This window comes from Eleutherodactylus coqui, chromosome 2 (genome assembly GCF_035609145.1).
Source record: "Eleutherodactylus coqui strain aEleCoq1 chromosome 2, aEleCoq1.hap1, whole genome shotgun sequence".
In the NCBI taxonomy this organism is placed as follows: Eukaryota; Metazoa; Chordata; class Amphibia; order Anura; family Eleutherodactylidae; genus Eleutherodactylus; species Eleutherodactylus coqui.
Genome location: NC_089838.1, coordinates 284,580,119 through 284,607,261, shown reverse-complemented (window position 1 = coordinate 284,607,261; position 27,143 = coordinate 284,580,119). Strand labels below are relative to the sequence as shown.

General features: G+C 45.6%; 1 protein-coding gene across 1 annotated transcript in view; it reads right to left on the bottom strand.

The window, feature by feature from the left end:
• VAMP8 (vesicle associated membrane protein 8) overlaps positions 1–27,143 on the bottom strand; it is a 45,707-nt gene that overhangs the window by 9,635 nt on the left and 8,929 nt on the right. Inside the window, exon 2 of the mRNA XM_066593113.1 lies at positions 5,946–6,110. Coding sequence (XP_066449210.1) covers positions 5,946–6,110 — 165 coding nt within the window. The remainder of the gene's footprint in view (positions 1–5,945; positions 6,111–27,143) is intronic.

Sequence of the window (27,143 nt, the reverse complement as noted above, 5' to 3'; positions counted from 1 at the left end):
GCCACGCGGAAAAGAGGTCAACGCATACTAAGACATACTCATACCTTCCTGATCTGGGCAGCTGGATGTAATCTATCTGTAGTCTCTGGAAGGGGTACAAAGGTCGCGGAGTGCACTTCCGAGGGGTCTTTACTACTTGACCGGGGTTGTGTAGTGCACAGATTTCACAAGCCTTGACGTATGCCTTTGCCATCCTGTCAAATCCCGGAGCGTACCACATTTTCTCCACCAGGGCTACCATGGCATTACGAGAAGCGTGCACCTTTCCATGAGCCAAAAGGGCCATACTAGGATAGGCAGCCGCAGGTAAACACATACGGAAACCCATCATCCAACCTTCATTTCCTTTTACTGCCCCTGCACTTGCCCAGCGCTCCTGCTCTTGCCCTGAGGGGAGTAGGTCCACCTCCTTCTGTGGTGGGACAGAGAGGGTCTGGTCCTTGGCAGGGGGATCAGGATCCTCCGCTGGGCAGGACCTGGTCTGAACTCTGCACACGGGTGCCCTCCAGTCCAGCAGGGCTGCAGCCTTTGCTGCTCCGTCTGCCTTCTCGTTGCCTCTGCTTTCCAAGGAGTCCCCTCGGGTGTGTGCCTTTACCTTTATTATGGCTACCTGCTTCGGGAGCATGATAGCTGACATTAAATTACTTACTGCCTCACCATTCTTTATCGGTCTGCCTTGAGCTGTTAGGAAGCTCCGCGCGCGCCAAATCGGCCCATAGTCATGCGCAACGCCAAACGCGTACCTGGAGTCCGTGTAGATATTAGCAGTGACTCCCCGGGCTAACTTGCAGGCCTCGGTCAGAGCGCACAGCTCCGCTTCCTGTGCTGACATATGTGGGGGCAAGGCGCGGCCTATCAGTACTTCATTCATTGATACTACAGCAAACCCTGTCACAAATCTGCCCATCTCATTCTGGTATCGTGATCCATCCACAAACATTTCAAGGTGGGGGTTCAGGAGAGGCTTATCTGTGACATGAGCAAATCCAGCTGTCTCCTGCTCCATCAGAGCAGCACAGTCATGCTGGTGCTCGGTGTCAAAAGCTTCCTCTTCGCCTAGGGAATTGACAAAAAGTTGATCCCCTGTGCTTACTCCCCCTTTTGAATCAGTGTCACCTAATGGCAGTAAGGTGGCCGGATTCAAAGTTGTGCAACGTTGAAATGAGACATTGGATGAAGAGTGTACTGCAAGTTCCATTTTAACCTGTCTAGCAAGAGACAGATGTTTACGGCTCACCTGTGTCAGAATTCCATGTACGTCATGGGGCGTGAGGACCACAAGAGGGTAGTCTAGGACCACCTCAGAAGCTTTCTCAAGTAGTGCTTGTACAGCCAGAACTGCTCTTACACAGGAGGGTGAACCCCTGGCTACTGCATCAAGATGTGCACTGTAGTATGCTACAGGGCGCTTTTTGTCACCATGCTCTTGTGTGAGGACGGCAGTAGCATGTCCCGCCATCTCAGTCACGAACATCTGGAAGGGCTTATCATAGTCTGGCAGACCCAGTGCTGGAGCACTGGTAATCTGTATTTTCAGCTGATGAAAAGCTGACTCGGCTTCCGGAGACAAAGCAAATGGCTTAGAACTCAGGCAGTCGTACAGAGGCTGCATGGTCATGGAGGCAGAGCGAATCCACGGCCGACAATATGAAACTAACCCCAGAAATGTCCGCAACTGAGCATGGGAGGTAGGGAGTGGCATGTCCTCCACCACCTTGGTACGTTCTGGCGTGAGGTGTTTTGTACCAGGACCTAGGCAGTGACCAAGAAACACAACATGAGATTTGCAAAACTGTAATTTGTCTTTACTGGCTTTACACCCACTGTCTGCAAGAAAACAAAGGAGGCTGAGTGAGGCCGCAACGCAGGTAGGTCTGTCCGGTGCACACAGTAGGAGATCATCAACATACTGAAGCAGGGCCACACCTGGTGGGACCGTCCATGCATCAAGTACAAGCCTCATACATCGGGTGAATTGATTTGGGCTGTTTTGTGCCCCTTGTGGTAGGACAGTCCAGCAGTACTGTTTTCCTCGGAACGTGAAGGCGAACAGGTACTGGCAATCGGGGTGGATCGGGACGGACATAAATGCATTGGCGAGATCGATCAGAGTGTACCAACAGGTTCCGGATGGTATGGTGGACAACAGAGTGTAAGGGTTGGGGACTAAAGGTGTTTCTAGGATGGTCACCTTATTGATTTCTCTTAGATCGTGAACCATCCGGTAGGTATCAGGTTCGCCTTTCTTCCCTTTCTTTTTAACTGGGAAGAGTGGCGTGTTAGCGGGTGAGACGCAAGGTTTTAAAGCATTCAAGGCACATAACTCTGTAATAGTGGAGGCTATTGCGTCTTCCTGTGCCATGGCTAGGGGATATTGGCGGATCATGGGGGCTTTTTCCCCATCTTTGAGATATACCATGACTGGGGGTACGTGGAGATGGCCCAAGTCTGTCTTCCCTTTTGCCCAAAGGGTCTCTGGCACTGCTGAGAGAACCTGTGTATCTTCTGGGGTCAACACATATACAGTACAAGAAGGAGGCGGAGTGACCAAGTCTGCTGCCATGAGACAGAATACTTGGTGGTCGGCCGCAGAGGTACTGACATGAGCCTCACCGGAAGGATGGAGCTGAATACAGCACCCCAGGGGTCCCATCACATCGGTTCCCATGATGCAATCCCCAGCGGGTGACACCAGGAAGCGAGTGAGGACTCGTGACCCTTGAAAGGAGACTTCTATGGGCTCGGTCTCACGCATGGGTGTTGGTTCCCCGGACACTCCAACGGCTATGGCTATGGAGTCTGAGAGGGGAATACTAAGGTCATTGACTTGTGAGGTACTGACACATGATTTAGTAGCCCCTGTGTCAATTAAAAAGGGCACCTCCTTCCCCTGGATTTTTAGAGGCTGAAAAATTTGTGGCCCACGTGCGTCAGTAACTATAAGGGACACGGGGGAAGGAGTGCCAGACCTTCATTGGTAATTGGTATACCCGTTGTTTCCCTGTGGGCGGGATGATGTGGTATTGGCCGTACTTCCCTGTTGCCCCCTTTCGTCTGACATGTTCTGTCTAGGGCGTTTAGGGGCTCTACAATTACGGGCCAAGTGTCCAGTCTTCCCGCAGTTATAACACTTACGGGTCTCCCGCCTGGGGTCGTTAAGTCGGACTGTGTCCCCCTCCATGGTGTAATGTTTAATCATAACACACTTTGCGTGGTCTTCTGTGTCCATGACAAATCCTACAGCTTTCTTATATAGATCACGCGGTCTGGCCTGTCGCCAATCGGGGGTACATGCTTTAACGCGTTCAGACAGGCGCTTATCTATTCCTTGCATAAAGGCTTCACAAAAAGCAGCATTACGTATTGCTTTTGGACAGTCATATAAACCCAGATCTCTGCCAACTTCCTCTAAACGGCCAAAGTAACATTCAATAGACTCGCCCTTGTTCTGTCTACACTGGGTTAGGGCTGTACGTCTCTCTTGGGCTTTGTCCTTAAACCAGGTTTTAACCTTGTCAACATATTGAGTACCACTAGGTAATGTCTGGGGGTCATCTGGGCGATCTTCAAGACCACAAAATTGAGCAATACTATTGTAAAGGCCCAGAGGACATTTTACATTCATAAGACATTCCATATCTGTCCAAGTGGCAGAATAGTTTTTCTGTATGACTTCCAACTTTCTATGGAAAGCTGCTGACTCTGTCTGGGGATCGGGCAGTTGCTGACACAGTGCCATCTGGTCTGTGGCGCTCCAGGGTCGCCATGTAGTGACTGTAGACCCGGGAGTTGGTCTATGTGCGTCCGTAGGTCTGTCATTAGAAGACGATGGTCTGTCAGTGTCCTCTTGTCTGACCGTGCCCAATGGTGGACTCGGTCTGTTTGGTTCTCTATAATGGGTAGTGGAGGTTGTAACTGGGAACAAGGGAATCGGTTGTCTACACTGATCCCTGCGACGTGGAGTCCCACATACTGTACAGAGTTCTTTAAAACAGGCATTCTGTTGACCACAACGTGGACAGTCCCAAGCCGGACCTCTATTTACTTCAGGGCCCGGGGATCCTGATTGAGGGCTGTAGGGAGGTGTATCCATCTGGGCAGTAGCCTGTGGATACGTAGGAGGCAAGGGTGGCAAATTGGGATACAGAGAATTAAAGGGATTATTAGGAGACATTGGTGGAACGGCCGGGACGACAGGAGAGACTAATGGAACCGTAGGGGTTTCCATGGGAACGTCTATTGGTGGCCGGGGCATAGGACAATAAACTAAAATGCCCTCGCCTCGGGACTCGGAGTCCCAGTGTTCGTCTTCTGCTGTTTTAGAGCAGTCCAGAATAGCCTTCATGCCTTTTTCCAAACCCTTTTTTCTTATTTCCTTTCTATGCTTATCCTCATATTGTGACCAAAATTCATAATTGAATGTTCCCGCCTTCTTAAGGCCTATACGTTTGTAAACTTTATAGGCTTGTCTGCAAATGTCCTCCCCTTCTCTATCTTTAATTATTTCAATAGGAGTCTGATATATCTTAGATTGTTCAGACCCCATCTTGACCACTTCCGACTATTCTTCACTAAGTATACAGGACGTATATTTCACACAGTAAACTAAGATAATCACTAAGACTATCTGGGAACACACAGTTCCCTGTCCCGGAATAGATTTACAGAACTAAAACGTGGTCAACTTCAAACACTAGGATTCAGGGGAGACCAGACTTCGCCTCTTAGGGAACTTTTAGTAATATTATAACAGATCCAGAGTAACAATATGACTGCCAGAAATGAGACTATAACAATAACAATTATTTCAATCTCCAATACAGACAACATGACTCTTTAAGTCCCAATGAGTGAGTTCTTCCGTCTAGGACAGTTAAATGAACTTATTCACTCTAAAATATGGACGGGGCAGAAAATATAGGAAACAGGCAACAACATACCTCTAGTCCGTTAGAGACACACAGATCAAAAGAATCCAGACTGTATAATAGTAAGATAAGCTCTTACCTGTTACACCGGTGTTTTAGTCTGGGGTCTCCGAATCCAGTATCCACGTCAACGGGCCAGGAGTTTGTTTCAGTCTACTGGTTGCGATGTCCCGTAAAGGTAAGCCCCGCCCCCTAGTTGGACGCCAAGAACTGTCGAGGGTTAATTTGTTCAAACAGACTGGTCAGTTATGTTGTCGGTTCCGAATTGACCTAAGCAGGAGGAGCGCTCCTTTTGAGAGTCTAAGTACTGACCATACACACGGTATATGATGAAGTAATGAACTCTAAGTCTTTATTGGCATAGTCTCAGTTTATATAGAAGATCGCCCACGCAGGGATGCGACCTCTGGTAATACAAGGAGTAACCTCATGATACATACATTCATCTGATAAAAACACATGACTTCTATATCTTACAATGACATAATCATTCAATAAACTTTGACATTTAGGCTTGATATATGACATTCAAGAAATAGCTGATTTCACATGACTTTTAGACTAGTACATTAGTAAATATAGAGAAATAGCTGACAACTTCTTTGCGGTTAGGCTATGTCTCACTACATTTATGAACATCTGCTCTTAACTTCCTGATTCCACTTAGATCAGACGTTTGGCCTATTACTCAATAGTCATGAGTCCTTCAGAGCAGAATAGAATATTTGCAGTATTCAACCTTATTGATTCAAATAGATTACTAAGCAAAATATATTAACTCCTTTTTGATTAGCGACATTTATTAATTTCTTTACAGCCCCCATTGGCCCTTATCAGTCAATAAGTAAATTCCTGAATGCTTGAAGATGGTGATGAATTACTCATACTGGAGCCATGCGAATTCAGCAAGTAGGAAAAAGTATTCATGAAGCCCAAGGCTATAGGGGGGGGGGGGCATGCAAGCAACACTGCATCCCAGTTCAGGTGTCCGTTACATCTTAGGACAGATATACTCACGCTGGCCTCCAGGTCCTCGGTCTTATTTCTCAAGTGGTCCAGGTTCTCCCCTCGAGCTAGGATTCGCTCTACATTTTGAGACATGATGTTCTTCACACCTTCCACCTCACTCTGCAGATCCCTCACGCGATCTGGGGCAACTTGGCCCGAAGGCCCTCCTGTCTCCTGAGAATACAGAAATAAAGGGAATATTCACAAACGGAATGAAGCAGCAACCTGTGGTGAGACAATATCTTCGTTAGGTCTAGACTTTGAAGCTCTTGGGCGTCAATGTAAAATCAGTAATTGGTTCTCCACATACTGTGCCACGTGTCATATATAATACTGGTGTCTTATGTGTCACAGGGGACTTTGGGCTCCTCAAGAAGCCAGGGCCCAGGTGAGATTTTAGCCTCCGCACTGTATGGCTGAACCCATGATCAAGCTTCCAAGAATATGGTGATGCATCATACAGTTGTCATTACAAATCCCTCAGGGGTTATTATCCAGCATTCCTAGATGTACGGCATAGAAATCTACCTTTATTATGCAATGAAGAGTTATGAAGGCCCCCAGAAATTAAGGTCATATCCATATGATCTACCATTACAGTCTGATGGATGTGGGTCCAACCTCTATCCTGAAGTAGGGCCCCCTATATACCCTGAATGTAACGATTGGGAAGGCAGAAATAGCAGAGCACCCTGCACTACCTTGTTTCTGTAACTCCCATAGAGCGGTAGAGTTTGAAGAGACCTCCAGGGTCATCGGGTCCAACCCCCTGCTCAGGTGCAGGAAAAACACAACATGCTTTTGGATGGAAGGTGGACAACCACCCCAGATGGGACTCGAACCCACAATCCCTAGCTTAGGAGGCCAGTTATGCATTAGGCCACTGGGGCTACTAGGAGGAGGCCAAGCTGCCCAACATGGGGCATAGAAGTAAATGGGAGTTATGCAAACAGTGTAGCACAGCAAGCTATTGTGTGCATAACATGTTACAAGCTACCTGTGCTATATGGTTTGGGTAACTCCCATAGACTTCTATGGGAGTTATGGAAGCAGCATAGTTCAGCTGAGCTTGGTTGTTTTAAAGTCGTCCTGGCCGACTCCTAATCAGCCCTTTAATAAAATCCATTGGAGGACATTGTTTCACTTGCAGTTTTTAAAAGGGATTTTCCAGGACTAAAACTACTGGTGATCTATCTGTAGGATAGCAAAACAAAAAACAGCACTTCCAACAAATTAAATGTGAAAGTGCACATAAGCTATAGCTGCGACAAATACAGCAAACACATTCCGAGTCATTGTTATAAGACTTGTATCGCTTCTCATGGCCTGTGACGTCACGGTTATTGTTCACATGCCCTGAGAGCAGCTCAAACCAGAAGCAGACAGCTCCGTTTTCACTGCAGTGGCCAGCCTTGATATTGCAGGTCCAGTTTGCATTGAAGTGAAAGGGAACTTGGCATGCAATACCAAGGCTGGCCACTGGAGCGAAAATAGAGCTGTCGACTTTCTTCAGAAATCAGCTCATTGTATGAGCATACAAATCCAGCAAACAGACCCTCACTGATCTATTGATAGCCTATTCTGCAGACATGCCCTCATGGGCAACTTCTTTAGATGTGTATGAGCGTTGAGGCACTTGTTTCTGTAACTATATTTGCCTAAGCCATGGCTTACATGTGCCTTCACATTTAATTTCTTTGTTGGACTTTTGTTTTTAGTATGCATGATTAGGGGAGCGGCTGCTCTCACTTGTCTTGCACTCTCTTTATCCATCAGTCCCAAGTGGCTTAATGAAAGTATGTAGCCAAGTATCCAGCTTTCCCTGAGTTCATTAGAGGCCTTTGGCCCCAAAGACAGGTGTCTTTTAGAGGCAAGTATCTGTCCAACAAAGTTTTCTTGAATGTTGCAGATGGGTCCCCATGCTTTGATCAAACTATACGAGCCAAGAACCATGCATTTTTATACAGCTAGTATAAACAGTTGTGCAAATTTATTCACATATTAAGGCAGCCTGCTCACAGCCAAGTTGGATTCCAGATGTGGGATCCCGCACGTAGGCGACCCCTGCGTGCCTGTCATTTTTCTCTTCTTCTGTGCTGTGGATGTGCTAGCCATCGAACATGCACAGTACAGTTACCTGCGCCATCGTCGACATGATAACATGGACCCTGCAACACTTTTGCAGTGCTCACTGTGGAAGGGCCGTGGGACGGACAGCTTCCATTGACTTCAATTGAAGCCAACTGTGCGAGGCCCGCACTAGAATAGAGTATGCTGAGATTTCCCTGCTGCGAGTGGGGAAAGGGGGTGGGGGGAATTTTGCATAGCATGCTATGGCAGGTATTTGCTGCAGAATCCGGGGCAGATGCCGCACAGCAAATACAGCCATGTGCATTGGGCCTATATGTGTATGAGTGCGAAGGCATGCATTTCTGTTACTATCCTTAGGACAAGTCATTAATAGTTTATAAGCAGGGGTCTGCCACTCAGGATTCCTGCGAATCAGCCGATTGAAGAGGCTGCAGCACTTGGGCAGGAGCTGCAGCCTTTTCGCAGATCAGTGATGCCACATTCATTTTTCTAATGGCTTGAGAGCGGCTCAGTCCCATTCAAGTGAATGGGACTGAGCTGCAATACCAGGCACAGCCACTATACAATGTACAGCACTGTGCCCAACATGGACTGGAGTGACAGCAGCACTCATGTGAGGGATTCTGAGTGCCAGGCCCTTACTGATCAACTACTGATAACCTATCACGAGGATAGCTTAACAATAGTGTAGTCCCAGAACACCCCTTTAATGCAGACCCTTTAAATTAAAGGGCAACACAACATACATGGAAAGATTTGCTATTCAGCAGTCTGAGGATGCTACTTTTCAACCACTGTGGGTGTTGCAATGACAAGCATACTGCCATCCACCAGTGAGGTTTATTGTCCCTGTAACAGGATGGAGACTGTGCGGTCGCGTGAACCCAGCACTGGGTAAGCAAATATATGGAAAACGTGTTTACTGAATGACATGTTCTGCCGAGCAATGAAAATCAAACTTGACGATCATAGAGAAACGAGGAAGGAACAAAAATGTGAAAGGTCGTTAAAAAAAATATAGAAACTGCTAAACCGCTCCTGTGAAGACTTCAGTTAAAACGGCACCAAGTCATAAAAAGACTTTGCAGGGGCAATGGTCTGGTCATATACAGCATGGCTGCGGACCCATAGGTAGTCTGCGTGTCGCCATAGTGTACATCATGAAGTACTGCAGGGATTCGAATAGAATCTGCAGAAAGAAATCTGTCTAACTTCACATCAAATTGCTGGTTGGTGTAGGTATAGAGGAGCCCGTAGAATTCTATGGGCGCCACATTACAAGTGTGTCGTTAAAGGAGTATTCTGTTGATGCGAATGTGTGAAAACTCCCCAAAAAATGATAAATTGGGTGCGACCACTGGACCCCCGCCAATCCAAAGAAGGGGGGAGATCCTGTTTGCCCCCATTCTGGTCACTGCTGACATTCACCACCGACAGGAGTGGATCGAGCGCTGTCCGCACATGCGCAGTGCTGCTGTCCGCACATGCGCAGTGCTGCTGCCCGCACATGCGCAGTGCTGCTGCCCGCACATGCGCAGTGCTGCTGCATTTATGTCAATGGGGCTGACAAAAATAGGCAAGCTCTATGCTCTGTTATTTTCATCAGCCCTATTAAAAAGAATGGAGGGCATTGCGCATGCGCAGAGAGTGTGCCGTGCAAAGTGACGTCACTCTTGTTGGAGCTGTGACGCAGAAGCTACTGGCAATGGGGCAAAAAGGAGCCCCTGTTCTCCGGATCGGTGAGAGTCCCAGCATTCGGACCCCCCACTGATCTATTAGTTTTTATCCACTGGATAGGTAAAAAGTAACAAAAAGAAGAAAAAAATTGCCAGAATATCCCTTTAACAACAATATTTGGTCTAACATAAGTGCCGGAAGAGGAACAGAAACCAGCTCAGACGGAAACCAAAGCTTGCTATTTTGGTCTTCGTTTTAGTAATGAAGGCCAATGCTTCAGTTTTCGGCGATCCATGGAACCCTGGGATGGAAAGGTCAGGAACACAAAAACGCAATGTAAACCCAGCGCTTCCAAAAGTTATACATTAGAAAGTAGCTATTTAGGCCTCATGCCCACGGCCGTGGCGGACTCCCCTAGCGGAATATCGCAGCAGAGTCTGCCAAGGCGCCACCCAAAACCCCCATACTCACCTCCCAGATCCACCGAATTATTTCCGTCCCTCGAGCCGGCGTGCATGTGCAGTACAGCACATGACACGCCGGCGGTACGAAATGACGCGGCCGTCAGTGATGCGTATTCACGCGACATAGCGTGACGGATGGCTTCCATTGACTACAATGGAAGCTGGCCGCATGTATTCCCGCGGCAATTAGAGCATGCCGCGGTTTCTTTCACGCTGCGGAATTTTGCAGTAGTACTCCGCAGCGTGAACATTGAGATATTAGGTTCAATAGAACCTAATAGCTGCAGCATAACGCTGCGGATTATCCCTTAATGTGGCTTTCTAGTTTCATATTAAAAGGGGTTGTCCAAGTTAAGGGAAACCCCCGTTACCAGGTCCCCTATGGTATAGGACAGTTACTCGCCTCTTTCCCATTCATCCTAAACCACTGACCCCGGTTTCTGTTTACAGACAGCGGTGATGTCCCGTAAACCTGCTGTAGCAGCCAATGACAGCACCCAGCCATGATCACTGAGCTCTGTCATTGGCTGCTTCAGCTTGTTTATAGACAAGCTCAGCATGCAGAGTGAGGTCACAGGGAGAGTGAAGCCAGCGGACGAACAGGGGGTGTGGGGAGAGAGGAGTAACTGCTCATTTGTTATTTTATAACACGGGGAAACTGGTGACAGGGGTTTCCTTTCACTTGGGCAACCCCTTTTATGAAAATTTTTATAATGTAAGGATCCCGATCTTTACGATGGGATTCGCATGAGAATTTAATCATAAGGTTTAATCTCTCCCTGAGGGGATGGTGGAAGATTTGAGGGTGCGTTCACACATTGACTTGCAGCAAATTTTGTTGTAGATTTTGCTGCAGATCTGTGGCAGATTTCACCCATTCAATTTGAGTTCAATTGAAAGAGTCAAATCTGCCGCAGATCTGTAGCAAAATCCACAACAAGTCGGTTTTTTCAGATCACACCCGCAGCATGCCGAACCTGATGCACTGTCTGTCTCAGAACATCAGGTGTGTTCTGCAGACGGCTTCTCCTCTTCAGATCACACCTGCTCCCTATCAGACCTGATGCTCTGTCTGTCACAGTACATCAGGTCTGTTCTGCAGACGGCTTCTCCTCTTCAGACCTGATGCTCTGTCTTTCTCAGTACATCAGGTCAGTTCCGCAAACCGCTTCTCCTCTTCAGATCACACCTGCTACCTGCCAGACCTGATGCACTGTGACTGTGTATGTAAATTGATGAAATAGGCAGCAATTAATTAAGTTTTAGATGGGAATAACTGTGCCTGCCCTAGACAACACAGTGCAGAAGGGAGCTCTGCATTTAGCTATGCAATAGCAACGGCTTCTCCAAGCTTCAGAGAGTTTTTTTTTTTTACTAAAAAAAAAAAAAAAAAAAAAAAAGTGTACAGAATAAGCTGATTAAATTTATTGTAAAAATGCTTATAAATTGCCAATTCTGTACATTAAAAATAAATAAATGAAGGTTACACTAAGTATTTTGGGGATTAAGTGAAACTATTCAGCAGTTTCAGTTCTACATTCTATTTGATTTTTAACCCCTTAAGGACCGAGCATAGTAAATTTATGGACTTGGGCCTAGGCTTTAATCTAGGCAGATTATAAAAAAATACGGCGTGGGAATAGAGCTTCTGCAATGTAGTAGGATCAAGTTGGGTCTTTGGCCGTTAGTCCCAGCTAAGAACCCGGAGACAGCAAAAATTGTTTTTTTAACCACTTCTGCCTTCTCTATTGCAGACTACATAGCACTATGCACTGAATAGAGAAAGCGGAAGTGTCACTTCCGCAAGTTGACCTGAGGATCATGTGACTGCTGGGTGTCCCCTACCTCGGCAGAGCTGCAGGGTCCTAGCAGACTCAGATCAGCTCTGTTCATTACTACAGAGGGATGTTTTCCTCTGTAACTGGGGCTCCTATGGATGCTGTTCCTCTGGACACCCCAGCTATAGTCAAAAGTGTCAATGGACAGTCAGATTTTCTTTTAGACAGCTTTCATAAGAGTGTGGGTGCCGGGGTACTTTTCTGTGGCCCACTCCGCTTATTATTGCCCGCCAATGGGAACATTTGTTGTACAGACCTAGTCCTGCTCACACAGCGCTGTACCCTATCTATGGGATCCTCTGTACTAGATCTATCAGCAGGGCAGACTTTATAATGTATATCAACTAGTTTATTCATATGCTACAATGTCTGCAGTGAAGATTATTCACCTTGGATACAATGTGGCAAACTACTCGCTGTGAGAAATATTGCGTCTGAACAGATCAAATGCAGATTGGAGCCAAGAAGGTTTTTCATGTAATGACGGCAAACAGATGAAGAATTGCAGAAGTTATACAATGAATATTTACATTAAATCAGTCTCAAACAAAGCAGTGCCGGGAAACGTGAAGAGTACACACCGCCCACAGACTTGAAATATGGCTACAATCCACAGTGGGACCTTTGTAGTTCTAGTTGGGGTTCACAGGGACTTATGCTTAATAGGATATTGGGCAGCAAAGGAAGCAGAAAAACGCCATCCGAAGAGCTTATATCCTACAAGGAGGAAAGGGGGCGCTCGAGTCAGAAGCCATATAAGCCAGCAATATTGAGACGTTTTACTTTAGTTTCAAAGTAATTAAATAGGATTTTCATTCTTCAAAGGATTTTCTGCCCTTCACACAGACTTCTTTATCCCACACACAAACATACAGAAGCTTTCATTTATCATCCAAGATCTGGTGCCCCAAGCATGCCAGCAATGAACCCAGCGCCAGCCAAGGACTGATCATTTCCGTGGAACGTACTGTTCGCTCTTGTAGTTTCTTCTGACAACTTTTCAGGTCCCCAACAAATCTGCATGATTAGATTTACTAAAAGCAGCTAACGAGGCAGTTTTTAAAGGTATATTCTGATTGGACATTTGTGCTGCGGTTTTTGCTGTGTGGCCAGAACAACTTGGTAAAACATGTTTTTTTTTCCCCCAATTGCCTTTTTTTCCCCAATTCAATGAGCTTCATCTGTGCTAGCTGCAGAATCACAACTATATGTGGTTTTTCCAAATACTTCTTGGCCATGCAGCTTAACTACGCTCTCTGAACAGACCAGAGGTCTATTTACAGGATGTGGCAAAGAACCCCATGCAATATTACCATGAATTGGTGTAGTTCTGCAGCTTGCACGCATAAGTAAAGTTCATAAAAAAAATATTAAAAAACCTACATGTTTCAAGGAGAAAAATTGCCAATTTTGTTTGCTCGAAACGCGTAGGTTTACTCCTGCGTCTCGGTAAATCATCGTAGCAAATGTGTTTTTAATTTTGGACTAAAAATATCGGTTTAACTGGATTGAGGTGTCATTTGGCTACATCTGGAGTCCACTGGAGGTATCCATGTAACCTTCCAACTTTGATTATGGAGTTTTGCAGGCACTGTAGGAGAATGGCGGTCCTGGGTGAACAGACTTCATTTTATGCAAAGTTTTGATGTGCAACTTTTGCCGTGAAGTTCCCAACTTTCCAGCAAGAACCACACCTCAACCGCAGTGTATGACTAAGGAAAATGCACCTAAATATATACTACGTAGCCAAAAGTACGTAGACACCCTTTATTGAATATAGACAAGGCAAACATGGTGGTTCATAAAGTTAAGCACTCAAGCATGCAATCTCCATAGTCAAACATTATAGTAGTATGGATCATACTGAACAGTTCAGGGAATGGAAACACGGTACAGTCATAAGACTCCATGTTTTGCACAAGTCAGTTTGTGAAAGTTCTGATCTCTCCCAGTTATCTATAAGTGCTGGAATGAAGGGTCTACAAGTGGAAACTAAGAACAAAGCTCTAAGTGGGGCCACCGAGTGCTGAAGCACGTCATGTAAAATCGCCTTCCATCTATTTCATCGCTCACGACAATGAGCTACAAACGGCTCCAGCAAATGACATCAGCACCAGAACCGTGCGTCAGGAGCTTCCATACACACAATCCTAAGATCGCCTTACCAAGTATCGGCTGAGTGATGGAAAGACTGTTCCCCTTCCAACAGTTTGGGGAAAGCCTTCCTGTTCCAGTATCACCGTGCATGAAGTGAGGGACTGCATACAACAGTTTAAACCGTAATTCTGGCGTTAAACAAAAACCACAAAATTTTTGGACCGGTCCATCTTAAGCAAAAATTTGCAACTTTTTAGCATTTTCTACACCTTTTTAAAAATTAGACGGAGCTTGGTGGAAGGGGGCAGGACCACCCGTAACATGACAACTTCACCATGAAAAGGACACCCGAAACTGGCATAAATTAGAGTGCCATAGATTTCAGTAAGTGGTAAACGGGTGGCTCAAGATGGGCCAATTGTTGTAACAGGCTTGCGCCCCTTACTACATTTTGTGCATCGTATTCTAGCGTTATTTAACTAGTGTGTAAAATATCAGTAAATTAACACATCCCATGGTTTCACACAGGTTTCATCAACCCTATTCAAACACCTCGGATGAGAAGGTCAGACTCCCAATTTGCATTCCAAATTCAACCCAAATCCATGCTGGACCTCAGAAATGTTCTACTGGTTGAATGGGCACAAATTCCCACAAACACCTACCAGAAGAGCGAAGGTGGTTATACCTACAGGAGAGTCGCAACTCCAAATTAACACCAATGGTTTTCAAATGGGACGTTGAAGTGTCCTCATAGATCTGGATATATTGCGTCACTCCTGCTAGGTGGACCCCCTCTAGTGCAAACGGCCACTCCATTTTTGGTACCTGTATGGAGGAACTCATTGATGCCCATCCACTTTGTTATGTACGATTTTCTACAGTACCGATATCTTCTCAAGTCTGGATTCGCAGGGGAGGGGGGGGGAGGGGGTTTATCAGTAGTGTAGCCAGAATGCCATTAGTCAACCATTGGGTGCGTTCGTATATGGTGGGTTTTGTGTGGAGTTCCTGCACCGAAATCCACCCCATTTGATTGATGAAGTTTGCTGCGGATCTGTATCAAAATCCACTGCATTTTAACCCATCAATAGGTAGTCTGTACTCAGCGGGGGCTGGGCAGTTAAACTTTATTATAGAGGAATAGTTGTCAGCAAGAATTGAAACCCAGCTGGGACTTGTAGTTCTAGAGCTTCTGCCGATTCAGGATGCTTATCCCATTACTAGAGGTGTTGTGTGAAGCCGCAACTGCAATGTCTGCACCCGCCATGGCTTCCCTACCTGTTTATAATATCAATACGTAATAGCGGAAGTAGCAGTGACCTGTTCAACGCCGACAGACACTGCCAGAATCTGTTAAGCAGGCCGAACGAGTTCTATCACTAGCAGCGTCACTCGGTGTCATTGGAGCTGTATACTGACCTGCCTTTGTCCCTGATCAGTACCCAAGAGCAATAAGAGCTGCTCATGCCGGTTTTTAGGAAACCACACCTAGAAAAGTTTAGTACAGATATTGTCTATGGGACTACAACTTCTAGCAGACTGAATAAGTGTAAACAGCTGAACTAATGGGTTAAACTATTGCTACTATATTGAACTGTGAGATGCGCCAAAATGTGCACTAAATTTTGGCACAGTGATTCTGAGCATGCTCTCTGGTGTAGAACTGATTGGCTGGCACATAAAAAGAATTTCTGCTGCGCCACAGAGGATGCAACAGCCTGCAGGGATGCTGCGGACAGAGATCGTAAAGGGAAGCTTGTATTACTGGAGGTGAAAAAGACCGTTTGGAGGACCAAGGAGTGCTGTTCAGAGGAACTAGAGACTGCCGCCTACGCCTACTACTACTACAGGGAGGAAGACCTTGCTACGAACCCTAAAGGCAAATTTACACACAACAATTATCACTCAAAATTCATTTGTTAGCTTTTCAGCCGAACAATGATTTTTAGTTCAGCATAAAAACAATCATTTTGCCGGCCAGCTGATAGCAGAGACCACACGCTGTGATTCTCCGTGGGAGTGCTGATAACATTGTTTTCAGTGGGTGTCCCGCAGGAGAACAATGTAGCGGTATGCAGATAAGAGACCACCCGCTGTTATCTGCATACAGCGAAGGGAGGCTCATTTTCATGCAAATGAAGCTAATAAGCTACAAATAGGCATTATTGCTCATTAGCAGCTATGCAAAATGATCGCTCAAAACGGTCACTCAAACTATCTTTTGAGTGAATATTGAGCGATAATCTTTGTGTGTAAATTCCAAATTCCACCCAAATCCATGCTGGACCTCAGAAATGTTCTATTGGTTGAATGGGCACAAATTCCCACAAACGATCCAGAAGAGCGAAGGTAGTTATACCTACAGAAGGGTCGCAACTCCAGATTGGTGTAAATGGGGCTTAACCCTGTGTGGTGTTACTGGTGTAAATGGGGCTTAACCCTGTGTGGTGTTACTGGTGTAAATGGGGCTTAACCCGGCGCGGTGTTACTGGTGTAAATGGGGCTTAACCCGGCGCGGTATTTCGACTGTGACAAAGATCCAAGGGAACTGTGGAAGAGTCGCCTTCCTGAGCTTGGACTAGCCCAGTAGCAACAATGCACATGTGAATCCAGCCGCCCCGTTACACATGCACACCAGAAAGGAACCCAGCAGGCTTGCTACCGTATATGTGGTATGGTTAGCGTTATGGACACTAAACTTCCTGCAAGTTTCAAGTACTCGAACGCGGTTGAACGACGGTGTCATTTAAAAGGAACATTGTACGGGTAAGTGGGAACTCCTAAAAGGCCAAGTGGAGTATTGGTCACCAAAAGTGAAGCATTAATCCTTTATAGACGAATTGTATACATTACGGAACCAGTTTATAGCATTCTGGGTTTTTGCAGCATTGGTGTTATTTTGTATTAAGTACAATGTAGTATTAATCCTAGGATTTAGCCAGAGATCATTAGCGACAAGCCACTTTAAGGCAACAGGTAATCTACTTAATCGCCATGACTTTGTTTATTTTCATTCCTCTATTCTTGAATTATTGTACATTTTGGTGACTCCATCTGCTGCATCGCATCCTGAAACTGCATCCCAACACCACCCACCTGCCGCATAGGCAGTTTTAGCAATTGGTGTACTTTGTAATGTGCTGTACAGAGGGAACTTATTAAGGGGTCTGTTGTAGCTCCCTTATACAAGATGAAAGCAGTGACTGTCAGATATTACTGCCTTTCCATCGGCAAGTACAGCACAATCTGTTCCAGAGCACATTTGATTGCGTAAGGGAATTCCTTTCTGCACGGTATGGGAGGTTGGAGAGCTCTGCGGCACGTATGGGTCACACTGTAGGGTTTTAGCACGTGTCGGGATAGTCCTGTATATCCTTTTACATGTGCTGACCAGCTGCACCTATATACTCCCTTGAACACATCTTGAGAAAATCTACAGAAAGACTCATTGCATCAGCTGGTATGTTTAAAGGGGACCAGGCTGTGAGCAACTATGTGATGGTGCTTATAGGGCAGGTTCCCAGTAGCCTGGAGAGGGTTTGTTTTTTTTTATACTTACCTGCCTCCTGATGCTTGCATGGTCATGATAGTCAGGGTGTGGACCATGCCATCACACTTGCACGCTCCCATTGATTGCTATGGGAGTATACGTGCACAGTCTGCAGCTTGGGGTTCATTACATGGTCTGCACGCCAACTTTCGGTGCCAACATGGGTCGTAGGCAAGTATGAAAGATACCTCCCTGGGCTCCTGGAAAGGTTTCTTCTAAGCACCATAACTTATGGGGCTCATTGCTGGTAACCAGTTCCCTTTAACCCAATATGGTGTCTGAGAAACACATGGTTCTAGATACCCATCATAAAAAGTGGAACTAAAAAGTTTTAGGGAAAAAAATATTTCCGAATAGTAAGGGCATAACATGACCACCTTCAGTAGAACAGCAAGTTCAGTACACGACTTTATGAGGCTGGGTTCGCACAGGGCGGATTTGACACGGAAATTCTGTGCGGGATTTTACTGCAGCTGATCAGCCTGCGTCCGCTAATCCCGGGATTGGCCAGCCATGTGGACGAGACTTGTCAAAAATCTAGTCCACACGGGGTGGCCAATCCGTCACGGCAAAACCGGCGCTGCAGCGCGAATTCCCTGGCTCCAGCAGGTCTATTTTTTTTTTTTTTACGTTGGGGCCGCGCTCCTCTCTATGGAGGATCTGGCCGCGTAGGAAAAGCATGCAGCCAAGCCGCTCCACGGCCCGCGGCTAAGTGCCACGGGTTTTTCGCTGCGCTTTCCTGGCGGAAATCTTGCGTTTTTTTTCTGCGGCAAAACTGGGAGGTGTGTCATTCAGCCAACCAATGAGTGTCTGTACACATTTATTCCAGCTTTTCCTTATGGAGGACGCCTGCTATATATATATTTTTTTAAATAGTTTCTGGAATTTTCACTTTTCTTCTCAGTTGGGGGAGCAGGGAAGAGCAATCCCCGCAGCTGAACGGCATGATCTCATTGCACCTTTACTCTGTGCGATCACCAGAATTGCTTGAAACAGCGATTTTGGTCTGTGTACACAGTGTCACCAACAGGGCACTAAGCAAGAAATTGCTCATTAGTCGCTAGTTACTTTGTTTTTAGTGAGCTGAAACAAAGCAACTAGGGAGCAACTTCTCGCTCAGTGTAAGCAGGAGTTGTTCAATCTTTGAAAGACTGCCTGTCCTGTGTACCTTTAGTGGGTTACAGTCAGATTTCCCCACTTCTGGTGTTGTGATATATATTTTGCGTTCTCCATGTTCGGATATACAAACAATATACTTTTTTTTAGGACATTTCCGTCCGATCCGGACAGGGCGTTTTGTGTCGAGCTCGGACACAACACTGATGCTTTATACATAAAGGTTTATTATAGGGAACGCAGTAATGATTAATACATGTGATATATGTGCTAATGGTTATTCTGAGAAATAAGTAATGTGTAATATATAATTGCAGAGGTTTATTATTAGGAAATTGTGATAACTGACTATTGTACAAATGCTGATGATTAATTACTGAGAAGGGCTATTGTGCAATGCCAATGCATATCGTGCAACGGATTTACGTTACGGTCTCTGTTGTGGCCCGTGTGGGCATTACTCATGTGGTAGTATCCATTGGAAGGTGTTTGAGGGATGGTGTCTGACAGACGAACAGTAAGAGAAGGGTGGTGCTCGTTTAGGTAGCGAGTTGTGGCACGCAAGATGTTGTGTTGGCCATGTTGTTCAAGTGCACGAGCAAGAAGAAGGTCTGTGCAAGGTTGGATGTGGCCTAGCCAAGAGCCACGAAAGAAACCTTGGAAGCCTTCTGAGAGGTTGGGAGAAACTTGAGCTGGTGAATCCCTAGAACTTCCTGTGTAGAGAGAAGGAGCCTGAAAAGTTGGGTAGCTTTGCTTGTTGACCCAATGAATTGCTGAGAGAAAAGCTCCGTACTTTCAGCGCTTATATGGCAGCAGACGGAGGTTGTGCAGCTCTGTACTAAGCCTATGTGCGTTGCCATAAATGTTAGTCCTTAGAGGAATTTATAGTCATATCCAAGCTTAATCATTAAATTGTATTCTCTCCCTTGAGGAAATCAAACCAGTATGGGTAAAAGACTTCCGTTTTAAATCAACCCCTATGCAGTGCTACCATCCCAACATGGCGGTATGTTGTGGTAAGCGCTGTACTTCCGCAGCATTACTAGTTGTAGAACCTGTTCTGCCTGCACAAATGATGTCATTAAAATGTCAGAGAATTTTTTTATAGTAAGTCACCGCCGATGCGAACATCATTGAACATTACAAGAATCTGCAGGCAGTCATTACCCTAAGAATAGGTCATCAGTCAGGCAATATGACTAAACAAGACAATCATGACAATTGTCTGTGTGGGAGGACTGGTACTGTAAACAGCAAAGCAACCCTATAAAGATGTGTGACTCCAACACCCCGAGTCTTATTTGTATGTACTGGAATTTAGCCCACCGATTCCTATTTATTGCTAATTTTCTGATAAAGTGAGCAATGTTCAGTAAAAAGGGTAAATTCACCCCAAAGACACAGAAGCCGGGTGTTTAATTGTGAAATCTAATAGGAAGACATGCGAAGAAAAGAGAGGATTCATACATTTGTGTGTATATTTATTAAAAAGTAATTTAAAAAGTTAACCAGAACGAATTGTCTATAGTAAGGTATTACAGCTTTCATTAATTAAAAACATTAAAAAATTAAGGCTGGGCACCACATCGCTGCTACGCAGTGCCCAGAGATATACTGGCATAGTGTAGCTTTCAAATTGGCTGCAGGTAAAACAGTTTCATTGTCAATGGCCCCGAGGTAAACTGGCGTTTCATTGTATTAGGCCGGATTCACACAAGCATAAGCGTATTTGCAGAATGGGTGTTGCGTATTTGCGCACGCAATTCCAGAAACAAACCCCAAACCGTGCAGCGATTCAGTTTCGCGAATTCAAAATGTTCTTTGCTTCAGCTTACTTAAAAATTGTCGCTGGGTGATTAATTATCATCTGGTGTAAACGGGTAATCATTGTTTACGGACTACTCAACAACTTTGCAGGAGGCGTGCACTTGTTCAGCATGCACCTCCCACTGAAAGCCTATTGGTTCATGCCTTTTTTTTTTTTTAGAACATTTGCCCTCCCACTTAACGCCTATTGGTTCCTGAAAACACACAAATACGTGCAAGCGATCTTCAATTGAACAGTCCCTGCTGTTAGTACTTGGGGTTATTATCACTGTAATTACCTTAGAGCTCACAGTAAATGCTGGTAAGGAGTGCCCATCAGTTTCTGACCTATAAAGATGTGTCACTTAGATCTCTCAGAATGGTTTTCTAATGTGTTCATAACATTTTTTGTCTGTCAGATTTTTGTACAAGTCTGTTTCTCCAGAAAAAGAAAAAAAAAATTAAAAAAAATGCAGGTTGGCAACCCTGCTGTTCTACAGAAGAACACTCCCTACTCACTGAGGGTGGGGGGGGGGGGGTGACAATACATTGGCCTATGTAAATGCTCCTGACAATCCATTCAGTAGTCACAAAACTGGACGACAATTGCTCTATGTAAAACTTTACAGGGGACAACTAAATCCGTGGCCAACTATGAATCCACTTTTTTTAGTTGCAGTCAATTTGTAAACTACGCTGATCTACAGATTGGTTGCATTGTGGACTTATCCCACCCATGGTGTATATCATCTCATGAACCTGGCCTTAGGCCTCTTTCACATAGGCGGTGTGTTTTTTTTCCGTCTGGCCACCTTCGTGGCCTGAAAAACGTATGGATGAGAAATAGCTGCGACCAAGTCGTGGCTATAATGCGTGTCATATCACCCATCCACACGATCACGTGTGACGTATATATGCCGCAGCCTGGAATTCCTTCAGTCAGGAGAAATGTTAAGCATGGCTTCTATTAGTTAAATAGAGCCAGCTGACATGGTTTAGCAGTACTAGCTGCTGCTGAACTCCCTCCCCTGCCTTTGCCGGCAGCTCCCATAGAAGCCTATGGGAGCCGCCGGCTGATCGTAGCCGAAAGATAGGGCAAGACTTATCTTTTCCGGCCGCGTCAAAATATCGTCCGTCGTATTTGCTCACTGATGTCCTATTTTCGCCAGCTGGACGTTTTTATGCAGCAAATAAAAAGCGCCCATGTGAATGAATGTAATGTAATCCAATGTGTCACATGGTCGCGACGTTTTATTGCGGCAAAACAGCAGAGATAAAACACTCGTGTGAATAAGGCCTTACGCCAACTCCACAGGGGCGAGGCAATATCGGACTGTGAATCCCGCCCCCATACTCCGCTCCCCACCATGTGAATTCTCCGAGGATGAGAGGCGTTGTCATGTCAAAACAGCCTTGCATCACTCCCCTCCGTTCCTCCCCGCTCTCCCCCGCCGGCCCCCGAATCTTTAGAGACGAGCGGGGAGATACTCGGCTAAGGCACTACTCGCTCATCTCTACCCCCGACAAATCAACGGGATGCACACCGCCAGAAATAGGTCTTAGCACTAATATGATATGTATGAACAAAACCACAAAGATCCGACATGTGATGATGAGCACCAAACTGAAAGCTGTAATGGCCACTTTCTGGGGGTCCCAGCTCACAGCCCACAAGTGTTCTCTCCTAATAGATGTGTCCTGGTAAACAATGCCATTATTGTAGTTGGGTTCCGAGGTTCTAGAGTTGCTAAATACTTCTGTATAGTTCCTTTGTACGGACCTCATTGATGACTATTCACTTACAGTAAAATCTGCTGTTTGAGATGTAGTTACATCCGGGCTAACAGGATTAAAAAGGCAGGATATACAGTATATAGGCCTTCATGTATAAAAACTCAGGGGCAACACAATATCATGGAGAAAACTTAAATTCTAATTCTAATTAAAAGTTGTTTCTTGCACTATAGAAATAAAGCACTAACCATGTGTCTATTTCCCATACATGGTGGACCACAGGATTTCCCTATTACTCTGGGTAATTTTGGATATAAAACCGCTCATAACTGTGCGCCAGCCACAGATGCCCCCTTAAAGGGGATGTACCACAACGGTCTAATCACCAATCCATGGATAGGTGATAAAAATCTGATCCGTGGGGGTCTTAATGTAGAACAATACTGAGAATGGGAGGGTCCTGTGTCCCTTTAATCCTTACTGCGGGCTCACTACACCCATTCCTCTAAGCAATCCTGTCCCGCAGTCCCAGGCAGCAGGAGGCATGTCCCATCCCACCCCACCTCCAGTCACCTTTGACCTGAAGCCAATCTGTGCAACGCTGTGGCCATCACCAGACCCAGTCGCTCTGTGCAAGCAGTGCGCCAACTTATTTGTGCTCTTACTTTCTGTAGAGCGCCACAGCCTGAGATGGGCAGCACTTCTTCATCTGAAACCTTCACAGGCCGCAGCAGTTTGTCTGAGCTTGGAATCACCTGTTGCTCCAATGGATGCAGATGGGCATTGGCTATTAGGAGAGTTCATTTTTTTTCCTGGGGCACTATTAATGTGAAAGAAGAACCAGGGGGGTGGGGGACTATTACTGCAAGAGGGTCACAGAAGGGCACTATTATGGGATGGGATATGTGGCTTTGCTAAAAGGGCATGGCCTGCTATAAACATTTTCCTTGGCGCACATAGCACGCCTCTACAGTTGCCCCTCTTCTCGTTGTTCAAAAGTTGGGAGTTGTGCTGCACCCCTGCAGTGAGGGGGTGACTGAATGAAGCAGCGGCCGCACATGCGCAGTGCTCCAATTATTTTCAACTGGACTACTGGAGATCGACTACAAGTGCTCAGCCCCACCGAAATGAATGGAGCAGCACAGCACACGCGGGACCACCACTCTATAGTCACACTTCACTGCAGACGGGTGCGAATCCACAGTGATGAGAAGAGGATGACATTGGACTCCTATTCTCAGGATTGGTGGGGGTCTCAGCAGTAAGACCACTACTGATCAGACCTATTATCTATTCTGCGGATGGGTAATAAAAGTCAATTGTAGTACATCCCCCTATGCTTCTTTTATGCCAGCCACAAAGGCTGTAGTCAAATGGTACTTAGCGTATGTCATAGGTACGCTTATTGAGATGAGGCATAACAATGAGATGATCTAAGAAGTTTGCACGTTTCATTACATTTGCCTCAACTTGTACAGCACAAGTTTACAAATGGCCGTCACCTGCTCCTGTGATTTTACATAGTTATGTAGTTAGTGAAGTTATAAGGAGACATAAGTGCATCTAATTTGGTTAATAAATGCCTCATCATGAGCGTAACGAGAATCTGACAAATTGGTCATGCCGCCAACTAAACATATCAGAACTTCTACCTGCACCAATCACACTCCTGTAAGGGCTCATATACATGGCAAGATTATGGCTTCATGAAAGCTCCATAGAGATGCATGGGGCCCAATGTACCCCCATAGGTCCCCTTTCATTTGTAGCCACACATTGGAAGCAACGCTTGAGGAAAACATCTGCTTAATGGGAAACCCCTTTAATATGGGGCCTTTTGGACCACCATACGGCAGCACATGGAAAGCCTTCAGCTCCCTACTATGGGGTTCAACAGTGGAAACTATTGTCGTCTACCAGGGACAGGTACAGTCCATGACTGAATTGTTTGCGTGCCTTTTTCAGACGTCCTAACGCATCCACAGTCATGGATACTTCTTGCACTTGTCCCAAGGTCCTTTCTTCTGTCCTGCGGAGAGTACAAGACCCTCACACCATTGTACGATTCAGGACTTTAAAAAAAAATAAAAGCGGTAACAAGCATCGTAAAACATGAACCTACAATGTGGCAGTTTTACCATTTTTGCGTTATGGTCCTTTTACATGGGCTGATGATTGGGGAGGAATGTTCGCCCATAATTGGAGAGGAATCTTCACCCATCCGATTATTGCCCCTTGTGAAGGTGCTGGCAATCAACTGAAAATGAGCAGACACTTTTTTTTGTTTTTGGAGGATTGTGTCTTTTATGCTGCACCAAAAATTGTTGTCAGCAACCAATCCACTAGTTAATCACCACTAATCTAATTGATCTTTAGGACCAATTTAGGAGGCCATGTATTCCATGCACAGCACATTCCCCTATGGACTATGAGGCTATTCACACGAATGATTTTTAACCTGGACTGATGTTCCACGGAAACTAAAATCACTGCATGTCCCATTCTAATCTGTATCCATGGATGAAGCCAGCATGTGCAATATGCAGGGTCCGTGGAGATCGGATAGCACACAGACCAGTGTCTGTGCGCCGTCCAATGCATGTTGCGCCTGAGTTTCTCAGGATGCAACTGACATAAGGCCGTATGAATCCACCCGGGCTTATTCAATTGCTACAAAATTTTCACAAAACAGGAAAATAAGATTTCCCAATAAAACGGTCATATTTCAAAACAGTATGTAGTACTATCATATAACCATTTACCAACGGCGCCCAGTAGGGTAGTTGAACATCCAGCCATCTCAAACAATCAAAACACGAGTGGACATTTACATTATGTACAATTATATATATTATGTACTGTACTGATTGATATACCCATCAGATCATGTACGGACCACAGAGGAAGACCACATGACCACTAGGGGGCTCATGGAGTAAGAGGGACTGGTCCTGGCTGGTGCCAATACTCTTTGCTATGGTGTGCCGAGAACCGTGCAGGTCTCCATGCAGTATATAGATGCCCTGAGTCCTCCAGACAGAACAATGCTATGTATTTTGCTAGGCTATGGGATTATTGTATAGTATTACATTTACTTGATGTAAGCCAATATCCCTATTTGCACAGAAAATGATCTGTGTGTTGCTTGCGCCATGATGGAATTTGCTCTGAAAACTAAACCCATATCTCACGTCACCGACACGAAGGGTAAACAAAGCTTGCTGCCATCAGCAATAATCGGAATTAACTTGTATTTATAATAAACAGGGAGCTTGAGGCTTTGTTGCCATCAAACACAATTTAATTTTATTACATGCAAAACTTTAATAAAGAACCGCACTCTATAGTAAAAAACAAAAACATCAGATCACCACGGGGCCCGTGTGCCTTATGTATGTGGATGGATAGCACACTACATTTTGGGGAAGTCTTTGTGGCGTTGGTGGGCAAAAGCTTTGTATTGTATCCGTGTCATCTATTTAAAATGAAGTCTTTCAAAAACTGATTTTCTTGTTTTTCCACCATCTACTAACCAACCTGATACTTCTATCCTAGTCTGTGGAACCACCATAACTCCTCGGCAGCACGCCCGCTGTCTTGGGGTCATATTTGACTCAGATCTTTCCTTCACTCCTCATATTCAATCCCTTGCTTGTTCATCTCACCTGTAGCTCAAGAACATCTCCTGTATTCGCCCTTTTCTCACTGTGGATACATCAATAACTTGTTGCCTTTATCTGCTCTCAGCTTGATTACAGCAACTCGCTACTGATCGGCTGTCCCCTCACTAAACTCTCCCCTCTCCAATCCATCCTGAATGCTGCAGCCAGGCTTATCCTTTTCTCCAACGACTGCACCAGTGCCTCCACCCTATGCCAGTCACTACACTTTAAAACCATCTTTCTCATCCATAAAGCTATCCACAGTGCTGCACCACCCTATATCTCCTCCCTTCATCTCGGTGTCAATCTACACAAGATCTCCGCATTGCTAATGACCTTAAGCTAAATTCCCCTTTAAATCAGAACCTCCCTCCCGCCTCCAAGATTTCTTCAGAGCTGCACCAGTTGTCTGGAATGCTCTACCTCCTGACAATCAGGTTGGTTTTTAATGCCCATAGCTTTAAAGGGGTTGTCCCGCGCCGAAATGCTTTTTTTTTTTAAATTCAATAGGCCCCCCATTCGGCGCGAGACAAACCCAAGGGATGGGTTAAAAAAAAAAAAAAAATTATATATTACTTACCCGAATCCCCGCTCTGCGACGACTTCTTTCTTCCTTCTCCAAGATGGCCGCCGGGATCTTCACCCACGATGCACCGCGGGTCTTCTCCCATGGTGCACCGTGGGCTCTGTGCGGTCCATTGCCGATTCCAGCCTCCTGATTGGCTGGAATCGGCACACGTGACTGGGTGGAGCTACGATGACGACGCAGGACCAGCTCTCCGGCACGAGCGGCCCCATTCACCAGTCAGAAGACCGGACTGCGCAAGCGCGTCTAAAAACGCCAGAAGACAGCGAATTTAGACGGATCCATGGCGACGGGGACGCTAGCAACGGAGCAGGTAAGTGAATAACTTCTGTATGGCTCATAATTAATGCACGATCTATATTACAAAGTGCATTAATATGGCCATACAGAAGTGTATAACCCCACTTGCTGCCGCGAGACAACCCCTTTAAGTGTGCCCCCCCAAAAAGCAAACCTTTTTTTTTTAGGGAGGCCTACTATATATTACGTAATGTAAACTCTTTGCCATCTACCCTGCTTCTACGTTTCCCTTTGGTGGTGTTTTTACAAATATTCTGCACGCTCTTGAACATTTGCTCCTATA